The sequence below is a fragment of the Tiliqua scincoides genome, chromosome 2, assembly GCF_035046505.1.
Source record: "Tiliqua scincoides isolate rTilSci1 chromosome 2, rTilSci1.hap2, whole genome shotgun sequence".
NCBI lineage: Eukaryota > Metazoa > Chordata > Lepidosauria > Squamata > Scincidae > Tiliqua > Tiliqua scincoides.
In genome coordinates this window covers 163,263,684-163,276,139 of record NC_089822.1, presented here as the reverse complement: position 1 = coordinate 163,276,139, position 12,456 = coordinate 163,263,684, and the positions used below count along the sequence as shown (strand labels likewise).

The following is a 12,456-nucleotide window of genomic DNA, read 5'->3' as shown; positions in this document are numbered from 1 at the left end:
CATGGGGTGTGTGCACTGCATTTGCCTCTCAAGCGCTCAGAATGGCAAGCTGAATGAAGTTTGGTCCTCCTGCCAACCCATTTGCCAGGGCCTCTGAGAGGAATTTTATCAGAGGGTACAAAGTTTCTTTTTGGCCCCTTCCCAAAGGTGGGGAGGGCAAAAGAGGGGGGAGGGTGGCAACAGCTGGAATAATCTTTGGAGTTCAGGTCTACTGGACTTCCTGATGCAAAGCCCAGGACTATCTGCCCATATGGCATCAGCAACTTGATACAGTAATATGGAAAACAGAACACGTTCCTAAGTGTCTCTAAAATCTTTTAAATATATAAAATCTTTGCCAAAAAAAATTGTATTTAGGCTCACGCTAGAATGGAAAGTGTCCTGTGAACCAAAACTTGCTTCAGCAGCAGTTGTAGCCCCGCAGCTGTGTCCCTGACCTCCTATACACGCCTTCATGTTAAGCAGATCCACAAGCCAAGGAGTTATTGTCGAAGGCCAGTTTCCTCCCAGATTTGACACTGTGTTAAGGAATGTCATGTATGCATTCCTTGGCCCAGCATATATGGCTTGCCAACAGCTGCAGTAGCTGCAGCCACACTCTGGTGGTAGTATCCCCAGCATCCTATGTGGGCAACAAGTCTGAGTAGATAGGAAAATGTAAGATCCCAGGAACTTTCTGAGCCCCTCCTTTGGCTCCTGGGCCCCCTTTCTGACCCTGGGCCCGGGTACAAATGACCCCTTTAGCCCCCTCTCCTAGGCCCTGCTGTTTGCAGTTGGCTCCAAATCAAAGCCATTCCGGATGCGGGCATGATATCCTAACACAGGAGAATGATGCAGCAGTGTCCAGAGTCATCATGCCATCCTCTCCCTAGCAGCACTGCTATAGCAACCTGAGCTGGATGACCATGTTTTGGATCTGGCCAGATACTGTATAATGTGTCTTGAATCAACCCCCCCCCCACACACACACACACACACACACCCTGTAGAATGCTGACATGGCTTCACTGACTGTAGGAGAAAATAAATACAATGGAGTCAGTAGGCATATGTAACAGAAGCTGGATTCACCCTTACCATCCCAGCATCAGGACAAGAGAGGAAAACCTATGGCCAGCCCGGAGGGGGGGGGGAGTGTAACCTTCCGGGAAGCAGGATAGAAGGCAAGGTCTGCCACAGTGAGTGCCTTGTTCTAGAGCAGGGGTGTCCAAACATTTGGGCAGGAGGGCCACATCATCTCTCCGACACTGTCAGGGGCCATGAAATAAAATTAATTTACATCTAAAATTTGAATAAATTTACATAAATGAATATATTGGAGATTGAACTTATATGAATGAATGAAGGTCTTGCAGTAGCTCAAGGCCTCTAAAGGGCCTTGCACAAAGCAAGGCTGGTCTTTCCTTGGCTGCCACTGCTGCATCAGACATGAAACAGCAAGTAGTGGAGGGAGCCCTCGTCCCACAGCTCACGTGAGAGGTCGAACAGTCACCCTCAAGCTGAGATCGGTTGCATCCGGCCAGCGCAGGTTCCAGAAAGTCTCCAGAGGGCCAGAGGCTCATTGGAGATTGGGGGCTCCCTGAGGGCCACAAGTGGCTCCCGGGCAAGGTTTGGGCACCCCTGTTCTAGAGGAAGGAAAATTGTGGGTGCTTCTTGATGAATGGGATCTTAAAAGGGAGCCCAGCTGAAACCGGGAAGGGAGAAAGAAATGGGAAAAGGAGAAGAACAGCCAGAAAATGGGGGGAAGGGTGTTAGTCAAATGAACTAAGATCCTTCAGCCTTGGAAACTGGAGGCCAGCCAGGAAGACTTTGGGCAGAAGGATAGCCTCTGGGAAGCCAACTAGACTGCTCTTGGAAGTAGGGCAAAAGATCTCTGCCATAAAATGAGCTCTTTTCAGACCAGCCCTACACACATTCACTGAATCCATGAAGAGAAGCAAAACTGCACCACACCAGCTGGCAGCACCTGTCTACCACGGCCATTCATTCAGCTGAACACAGCAGAAGTGCCTGTAATGTGAAATCCACAATGCCCGGATGGTGTGACTGGAATTCCTAAGTATGTGTACAGGAGTTAGTCCCTTTTCACACATTCAGCTGCATGTGTGGATGCAGGCAGTGGGTACAGCAACCACCATTGCAGACCTCCTCTCCCCTTGCTTTATGGAACATGGAGAGGCTTTCCTGAAAAGGTCTGGAGCACTGGAATGGTTCATCTCTTCCACTGGATGAGTCTTGTAAGTGACCAAGATAGTATGATGTTTGCTTCAGGAGCAGAAACTCCTTCAGGTACACAGCCTGACCTGTGGGGCTTTAATCTATATCCTACCTCTTAGAAAGAAAAGCAAGCATTCCAGCCATTCTACTACAGTTTTCATTTTAATTTAGTCCAGAAAACAAGTTGAGTCCAGAATGTTTGTAGTGACTCCCTTGTCTTCTAGAAGTTGAGGCACAATTTTAAAAAAGATGAGAAGAGAGGACTATCGCAAAAGATTTGTTTCGTCAGGAAGAAACTCACTGGCCCAGTTTTTGCAGAAGACTTTCAGAATCATGTGGGGAGTGCTTTGCCAGTTTATCCTTCCTGCCCCACCAGGTATAGTAGATCATCATCATGAATGCATGTTTATGTACCACTTTTCATCAAAGAGGTTCAGAAAGTGCTTTACTGAGAAAATCAAAGAACTAAATGGCTCCATGTTCCAAAAGGGCTTACAACATTAAAAAACACATAAAAGCCCCAACAATATCTACTAGAAAATACTGTGCTGTGGTGAAGAGGGACAGTTACTCTCCCCTTGCTAAATATAAGAGAAGCACTACTTGAAAAAGTTACCCAGTTAACAGGGTTTGCAATTTTACCAGGAGAAGTACTGCAGCATTGCCAGATTCTCTCAGCAATACCTGGAAGATTTCTATGGGCCTAACGACACCTTTTCCATAGCATCTCAAGTTGGAAGGTTTCCAAAACAGGTCCTAGGCAAGGCACATCCATTTACCCCCGAAAGGAAAGTGAGATGGTCTCCATGATTTGGTAAAATATATTTTATTTCTTCATACAAAGAAATAGTATGAATTATCAGAATTCCATTTTCCTAGAAACCTCTGTGTAAAATTAATTTGTGTTGTACATACCACAAAATACTCAATTTACAGTTTTTGCTTGCCATTGTTTTCCTTTACAAGTATACTATTCTAAAATGTACCATGTTACAGCAAACACACAAAAAATATTGCTAATATCTGGACATACTGCACTGCTGAATGGAACTCAGCCATAAATTAATGTTACAATGTGAAAAAAGTCTAACCACACCTCTGAATTTGATTGTGTACTCCCTGTGAGCAAAAAAAGAATGACAGTGTCAGCAACTGAAATGCCATATGGTATGATGTCCAGCATGTCTACAATAATGTTTTCATTTTAGGTAAGGCCTTTTAAATTAATTGGTTTCAAAAGATTTCCATTGTGTGGGCTGCTCAGCCAGGATTAGCAGTTTCCTTAAGTATTTAACAGGGAATTAAATGGCATATTTTTCACTCTTCTTATCTCATACAGCCATTCAGGACAGGGATCTGTTGATGCAGTATCTACCTTGCAAATGTGATTTGCACATTGAAGAAGGCATCAGCATATAAACAGTTTTAGAGAAGAAATGCACAAATTCAAACACTCAGTTCTGTGGTCTAGTAAGCAAAAAAGAGGAAAAAGGTTTTTAAAATTGAAAAAAAAAAACCCACAGGACAGCGGCAGGAAGAGAATTCTTGACCAAGGAAGATCACAGAGCTCAATAAACTTAGGAAGCTTCCTTATACCAAATCAGACCTTTGGCCTATCTGACTCAGTACTGCCAATGCTGGTAGGCAGCGACTCCGCAAGGTTTCAGACAGGAATCTGAATCACTGTCTTACCTGGAAGTACCAGGGATTGATCCTGGGACTGCCAGCATACAAAGCAGGTGCTCAACAACCACTGAGTGATAGGCCTTCCCTAATACCAGAAGACATGGTCATGTTATAAGCAAGTCAGAGACAAATTTTGTTTGGACTGAGTGACCATGAAAAAAAAAAAAGGCTGAATTCCACATACTGCATCTCAATCCCATGGAAGATTAAAGGTTATTTCAACCTAAGAGTGATATTTTACTAGCAGGTTGTGTGACAAGTGCAAGGGTGACTAAAGCAGAGGCTGTTGATAGGCAAGTCTGCATCCTTGAGTTAAAGAATGTATGTGTGCACCCATGTACAAGAACATATGCATACTTGTGTTTTGTATACTGCCCTCTCAAGGAATCCTGCATTTGAATTAGTCACTGAAATACATTTACTGTTCAGAATAAGTAATGCCCAATACATTCCATTTCATGTAACACACACCCCACAATTCACCCCACAGCTTTCATTGGAAGTTGGACACTTTTCAGCTCAGAACTGATGGTCAATCACTGCACTGTGCCTTGGGGTCATGTTCAAAAGTACTTGAAGCCACAGCCTGCACAAGTTGCACATGGAGATAAGTTGAAAGCATCATCACAGGATTGCCAGTTATGGTGCACCGTCATCCTTTATAGCCAAGAAGCTTATCACATGCAAGTTCAGATTGTATGGTCCTTCCTCCATGAAACCAAAAACCAAGTTTAAAAAAAACACATACAAAAAGGCATGTGAATTGCCTCAAGTTAAGCATTTCACACTTTCTGATGCAACAAGTTAAAGCTGGACAAATATGCATAGTTCTCAGCCCATGAAACCTATTTAAGGGAAAGGACAATTTGTTACATGGAGCAAGGTGGGAGTAAAAAAAGTGTTCAGGCAATAACTCTCACCTCGTGACAAAGCCTCCAAAAGGCAAAACTTATCTGGGAGACAGATAGCAGCTATATGGCTGGAGAGTGTAGCCTTCGGCACATGTGTGCCACACCCACCGGTAAAGGCAGCTGCTTGACTAGGCCTTACCCTTGAGTTCCACAATATCATTTGCAAAGCCAAATGCTATTTTGTAGTCATACACACCATTGCAAGTGGATTGGCCTAGGAAGAGGGAAGACAGGAAATGTTACCTGAAGGGGCCTTGCACAAAAAAAAAAAAGTGTTCCAAAATGCCTAGATACCCGTATTGGAAAAAAAAATTGTGCTTTTTTCATTCTCCCTTACTCACCTGCCTTTTAAATATTAAATGTCTCCTAGGAAAGTACCTGGAAGCACTTTCTGTTACAAACTGAGCCAGGCAATGAAAGCAAGAGCATAATAAGATTTAACACTGTGGAATGTTAAATACAGCTATGGGCTACAGTGTGGTTAGGCAGCTTAGTGAATTAATTGCTTAGGAATTAAAAATAAATTATTATAAAATAGATTTCTGTACATTTTACATATAGACCTATCTACATATATAGGGAGAAGCAAGCTGAGCAACAGGATTAACTCTGGGGAACGATTCTGTATTCATCAATCCCAGCCAAAGTCTTGTCCAGTCATCTGGTAGAACTTCATGTTGAAAGGCCTATAGAACTCCCGCAGCCTCTGCACCACCTTCTGGTCTATGTTGGGGTGGGTCCGCCCTTTCGTCTTGCCCAAGCAGTGGGGTTTGCTGCTCCCCTCGGCCTTCTTCAGGCACGGAAAACCCTTGGTTTTGTTGAAGTAGAAGTGTTTGTCTGTGATGATCCTCTTGAGGCCCAGAAAGTCCTGGACTCGGCCTAGCTCGCCTGCAGGGTCACTGATGAGCCTCTCCCCACTGACAAAGAGGATCTGCCCAATGGGGAAATACAGGAGCCAGTTCTCCAGGTGCTTGGCGTAAATGCCAATCTGGATGGCACTCCAGGAAGTATCGATAAGGCCTGTAGTCCTGTTTTTGAAGGTCAGGCTCTCAAAGGTGGGGATGTCTGGTTTCTTGGACAGAGTTTGTGTGTAGTCAGAAATGGCTCTGGTCACTGGGTCTCTCACCACCACAATGAGCTTGGTGTCCTTCGACATGGCAGAGATACGAGCTGGAGCTTCCTTGGTGACAAAGTAGCTGGGTGTTTTCTCCATGGTGATCTGGCCATCAAGTGTTCTTGGCATCAGCTCTCTGCCAGAGAGAGAAAAGGTGGACAAACTGGTTAGGAACACACTGGCGGGGCAGGGGAGCATTCAATACAACGATCTTTTACATAACTGCTACTAATCACGTTTACTAGCTCAGAATTTCAGACCAAGTTCAGCATGTGCTAACAAAGACAAAATGTACTTAAGCATGCATTTTAGAAATTGTATTTACTGAGTTTGCTAGAGCAGACTTTTAGTAGGTAAACTAAATGTATGCCAGGAGTCATAAGCATATACAAATACAGAGCCTAGTCAAGCAAGACTCAAGCAAATGAATGTTGTCATGGACCCTGGTTTCAAGGGTGATGAGTTATAGTACTAACAGGATATTACAGGTAGTGCCTGGTATTCACTAATTCAGCCTCCACCCTTTTGCTTCACCATTGATACTGGGGTTCATCTTTAAATGTCTTGTAACAAGGGGGGAAGCGTCAAAATCCCATTGTTAAATAGCACCAGTTGCAAGCTCCGTGGCGTTAAAGATAGCTTTAAAAACCCACTTCCGGGTTTTTTGCTCCTCAATTGTTATCCTGAAATGCACTGGTATAGATATACAGAATTCAGGAACTAGACCCCGTTATTCACCCCATCTAGTGGCTGAATACAGTACAGCATCTATAACTTGAAACAAGGTATTTAAAGGTAGATCCCGGCATCCACCGATTTTGGTATCCACTGAGGGTTCCAAAACAGTCCCAGTGGATACTGAGGTTCCACCTGTACATCTCATAGGGCAAATATAATACAGGCTATGATATAAATTACCTGTGGTACTATTTAGGGATTGTAGAGGTTTGTCCCTCCCCCTCCCGCTCCCCCTCATTTCAGATCACACTGAATATTCTTCAAGGGCACCAGTTCATGCCTCAGAGGACCATTTAGCTATTAGGACTTATTGGATGAGTTTATCCTTTTTTCCTACCTACCTATGTTCCTATTTTTAAAAAGGTGCTGTTTTGTTTTATCACCCAAGGCTGTTTTCCTTGTATCCTTTTGGTCATCAAAGCCTTTGACAAAACTTCAGGTAAAAAAATTTATTCTTGTTACCCTAACCTTGGTTTCTGTGTTGATACCTAGTAGCCAGTCATTCTCTACCTTCTTTCATGAAGGTTCCCTCTGCAAGGTGCCAGGCGTAGGCGAGGCAATACACTTAGCCTGCAGATGGAACGACCTGCTTTGCCCATTAACTGGCACTAATGTAAAAACATCTTCTTACTTAAATAGCCCTAATCCAACAAGTACTTTATTGCTGCCCAAACCCTTAAAAAGGCAGGAAGCCAAAATAGTAGTTTAGCGACACATGTTCCTCAGGAGAGAACACCTCAGCCTTCTAATGTGAAAAACAGCCTGGAGACAGTTATGCTTACACAGCCAGTTGACAGGTGGCCACGTGGTAATCCAATCGGTGGAACCTAATGCTTTTCGGGGGCAGCTTTTTGTCTGCACAGAGGGATTCTCCACTAATCTGTTGACACTTTCCAATAAAGAAAATTGAGAGAGGCAACCCTGTCCAGGGTGGGTGGGAGAGAGAAATATGTTGACTAGACTAGAAACATGTTGCGTTTGACTTACAACAAGCTGGCAGGTACAACAACCTATTCTTGAGCTTCTCCAGAAGTGTAAAAGCTCCTGCAACAGAAGTGTCCTGTCAGCGCAGTCAAGATGTTCCATGATAGGTCCCCATTTTACAATAGATGCAAGACAGTAGCAATGCATCAAAGGAGTGACGAAAGAAAAACAGAATCTGATCGAGTGTATTTGCCAAACCTCACAAGCAAAAAGTTCACAGGATTAGGCCACTCACCTGTCAAAGAATGTAACAGGCATCCTCCACCTAGGACCTAAGAGAGCTTCTCTGAGCACCTTTAAGAAGTCTCAGTTTTTCTCATGCCCACCAGACGAGTTGTTTTGTTGTGAGCTACCATGCATTCAAATAACTGTCTGCCTCCCTGGTTTTTAAGCAAAGATCGTAAGAAATCCACAGCCAAAAGCTGGTGCAAGCTTGGGATCAACTAAAATATTTGTGCTTCGGGACTCATAGCTGAGATGCTTGACGCACTCTTTCCCAATACTGGCTCCCAGCAACTCTGCTTTCCTGTGCATTTGTTTAGGTGCAGGATATATAATCTGACAACATGAACAAGACAAAATATTCTAGCCTTTCCCAGAAGAGCCAAGGGGAATATCAATAGTTAAAAAGCAAATTATCACTATATTCATATGTTCCTAATTAAAAACTTGAGAACTAAGCAAGAGTCCAGGAAAACACAATGAAGGCTGCAATCCTATACATACTGACCTGGAACTAAGTCCCATTAAACTCAGTTGGGTTTATTTCTGATTAGATGAGAGGACTGTGCTGGAAGTGTTTTAATTTTCTCTCTGACACCATAAGGATAGTGAACATGCTGGCTATGATGAAACTGCACAATGAAAGATTGTATAGAATTCCATCAGAAACTTGTTTAGGCATTCGAAACAGTGGGCAATATAGGCATTCTTTTCATGATCTGCTCTCATGCACCCTGTTTCCAAATTCAGGTTTTTGGATGAGGTGTTCACAGGTTCTTCAATACCCAAGCTAATATGTTTAAAATCCTGAAGAAATTTGCTGGATGGGACAGGCCACCAAGGACACTTTACTTGTAGAATAAGGATCATTATAGCACAGTGCAAGACCTGGGTTTCAGAGAGAAGAGGCAGCTACTTTCAAGAGTCAAGTAGAAGGAAGATTGGTGGGAGTTCTGTAGGGAAGGGCGTGGCAGCATGATCAGGTTTTTGGGGCAGGAAGGTTGTAACAGAAGTTATTGCAAGTCATTGTCAAAATATAAATGGCCATACATGAAATTGCTTTCCCTTCTGCCACCATGCTAAGTGTTTAGAAAATTATTACCAAGTTCTTATATCTGCTCTATTCCATCTGATATTTAAAGCATCTTTTCTGTTGCTTGATAAAAGCAATCAAAATCCTATAAACCTGAGAATGGTACTATTCAGCTGAAGTAAAAATGCCAGCCAGCTCAAGAACTGTTCCTGTTTGCTCAAGAACTGTTAGTGGTGTCATCACCAATACTGGGGTCAACTAAAGTCTTTGAGATATAGCAAACAGAACCTTCTGAAGTTTCTAGCTTTGAAAACATATCTGCACATGTTGAGTCTGACTTGGGAGAGAAGTGGCCTTCATCTTAACATGAAGAATCCCATCAGTACAGCAGTACTGTACTGCTTTCCCTGTACTTTTACTGCACTTTCCCATCAGGAAAGCAGTACATAAAATTTGTAATGACAAGACAAATTCAAGCCTTTCAGATGCTTCTCTCACCACTATCACAGACTAGAAGCTCCACAGGTATGCAGTAGGAACCCAGTGTTTGGAGAAGACCAGATGGTTTCAGGATGGAGATACTCAAGTAAGAACCTGAGATCCATGACTAACAATAGTTGTTTTTTTAAATAGCTGCACTGGCACATTTTAAAGACCAGGTCACTTATGCAAAATACTTTGATCTTATAATGAACTATGCACAAAAGTGGTAGAGTGGAGTGACTCCAAATCTACACAGATGCCAATTTGTTACCAAGGAGTATGAGTGAAAGCAATAAGGAACTAGTCCAACGGCACCCAGTAGAACAGTATCCTTAGTAGAATCTAGCTGTATGAAGATATAGAAATTTCAAACCTATATTATATCAACAGCAAGGGTCGGCAACCTACACCCCAGCAGGATCCAGCCTACTACCCAAAGTAATCTGGCCCATGCAGAACTTAGCTTGGGAGGCCGCCCAGCCAGTTCACCGCATCCCAGGTGGGGAATGACAGTGCCTGGGCAACCAGCTCCGCCATTCCCTATTCAGCATGAGGCAAACTGGGTGGGAGGCTTCTGCCAAGCTTCACCCTAGCCAACACCTGCGCAGCCGCTTCTGAGAGCTTGGCAACTCAGAAGTTTGGCAGTGATGCAATGACATCATTGCTGAAATGTCTGCTCCCCCCCCCCCCCATTTAATGAAACGGTTGCTGACTGCTGCTGTACAGTATAGGACCTGATCACTCTCTTTGAAAGAGAAAAGGGCTCAGAATGACACCAGTGATATTTAGCTGGCGAGTATCAGGAATGTTGATCCCAATCCTCCGGATACTTGGGAACTTCCATACCATTTCTGCCAGCCTACATAGTGAACAAGGTCTTTGTCACAGCCTTGCTTCTTTTTCTCTCTACATGGAAAGAACCACTCAAGACATGCGCCATACTAGTTCAGCCCAGACCAAAATACAAGAGGTTAGTATTCTTTGTACTGAGCTGGCAATTCTCCCCAGCCCTGCAACGGTCAAAGATTTCTCAAGCAATTTTACTGAAATCAATCGATTACTCTGGGTTTATGCCTTGAGGCCACGTGGCCCTAGCAATTCAAGCCTTTTGGGCAGGTATTTCAGGCACCTTCAGAGATAAGCATCATTTAACTTTGGTTTAAAAGCCAGATCAAGGTGGACAAATTTCTTTTACTTTGGGATACATCTGTACACAATCAAAGACTCATGGCAAGTTTTAACTGCCTCCCAGCAAGGCTTTGAAAGAACACCCACCCAGAACGGCCAGAAGCTGGCACCAGAAAACTACTGAGGTACAATGGGGAGGAGGCATGACTGGTGGATTCAGAGGCCACCATTACTTCAGCAAATAGCAGCTATGTGCAGGTCTGTCAGTTCTTTCCTGGGGAGACACTCTAAGTGCGGCCGTGAGCATGACCTCATCACTCCCTTAAAGGCCGAGGTGGATTTTAAGTTTAAGGACTACGTAGGAAAGCGGGTGATGGCACTGCAAAAGCCCTATAACCATTATCTTGGAGAATAATGTGTGCATCTTTGTGGACCAACCAAGGGTAGAAGCTCCTTGAATGGGAAGGCGCACACTCCAATGAGTTGCTGCCAGCTGCAAAAAGGGGAGGAGCTCCGTTTTTCTCCACTATCCCTCCCATAAGTGAAGGAACCCTCCTGACTGAAGGGGCACAATTAGGAGACAGGAAAGTGTCAGAGGGAGGTGAGAGAAGACCTCTTGTCCAAAGATCCAGAGAGATGACAATTTCTCAGTTGCAGTGCTGCAGAAGCTATACCCCCCCACCCACTCATGCAAAACCTGCACCCAGAAAGCACACAATTCCCCTTCCTGTCTCTCTATCCATATTCATGATGTAGCAGAAGGTTTCGTGGGAAGTTGCAACTCCAGGTGTTGCTCCTACTGGAACTTCCCAACAGAATTCTGGTAATATAATTTCCCATTCCTGCCACCAGAAGACCCAGCACAAATCCAGCTCACAATTGTACAGTAGTTGCTTCTTTACTTCAGTGTAAAAGAAACTGGACCCTGTTTCCGCACAGACAGCTTTCAGTAGTCAGTCAGTGGCTGAAGCTTCTTCCTAGAATCACCATTATAAGAATGCTCCAAAATTCCTACAGGCCTTGTACAGTCCATTTTAATGCTGCTGTCAAGGTGAAAATGCCTCAGTGATCCACTCACAGACATGCACAGTGCTCCAATGCTTTTCCATATTGCCATTTACCTATTGCATTCCCTTTTTAGGAAAGTCACTTGTGGAACCCATGTGTTCATCCACCACTAGGTCATGGAGAAGCTTTCTCAGAAGAAAGGGTCATCCTTCTGGTACTTTCCATCTTTGGGTGGTGGCAGCAAAATACTATTTTTCCCCAGTCCATTCTCAATTTACTCTGTCAAGGAGTAAAGCACAGAGTTCGGTGACATCACTAACCACTAGGCACTGTGCCCTCCCCCTCCTCAGTCTCTGTTTACAACTACACCGAAAGAAATCTCCACAGGCTCACCACTTGTTATCAGCATGTAATCATGCCAGATAGTGTGAACAGGGGGGCAGAGTATTATCCCTACATAGCCTTCCCTTTAAGGATTTGCACTGATAGAGAGAGGCCTCAGAATGGAAAAATAAGCAGCAATTACTGGGTAGTGCTTAGATTAAGAGCTTGCTTGCTGTTTATGGAGCAGTTCTTTAGACACTCTCTCATCATTATCAGGGATTCATTTCACATGACTTGGCCAGAGGGCTAGTCAAGTAATCTGTAGCCATTTCCTGCATGGAACTTTTTTCCCCCTTCAGTAATGTTAAGCAATACGTTTCCCAGAAATAAGAGGACTCAAAAGCAGATGGAGCCTACAGGGGTAAAGAAAATCTACGCAGCCAAATACATTCCATAAAGGCCTTTCTTTTAAGAACAAAATAATAAGGTGCTATTTTTCCTAATCTTTAGTACCTTTCTTCATTCTTTGAACATTGTTGGAAGGTCTTGGGAGATCATGTACCATCAGGATGATAAACAAAACTGTACCCACATCCTAGGATGGGCGT

General features: G+C 43.8%; 1 protein-coding gene across 1 annotated transcript in view; it reads right to left on the bottom strand.

Moving 5' to 3' along the window:
* Positions 1 to 3,027: 3,027 nt before the first annotated feature.
* LOC136641774 (heparan sulfate glucosamine 3-O-sulfotransferase 3B1-like) overlaps positions 3,028 to 12,456 on the bottom strand; it is a 34,618-nt gene continuing 25,189 nt past the window's right edge. Inside the window, exon 2 of the mRNA XM_066617801.1 lies at positions 3,028 to 6,064. Coding sequence (XP_066473898.1) covers positions 5,446 to 6,064 — 619 coding nt within the window. The 3' untranslated portion in view covers positions 3,028 to 5,445. The remainder of the gene's footprint in view (positions 6,065 to 12,456) is intronic.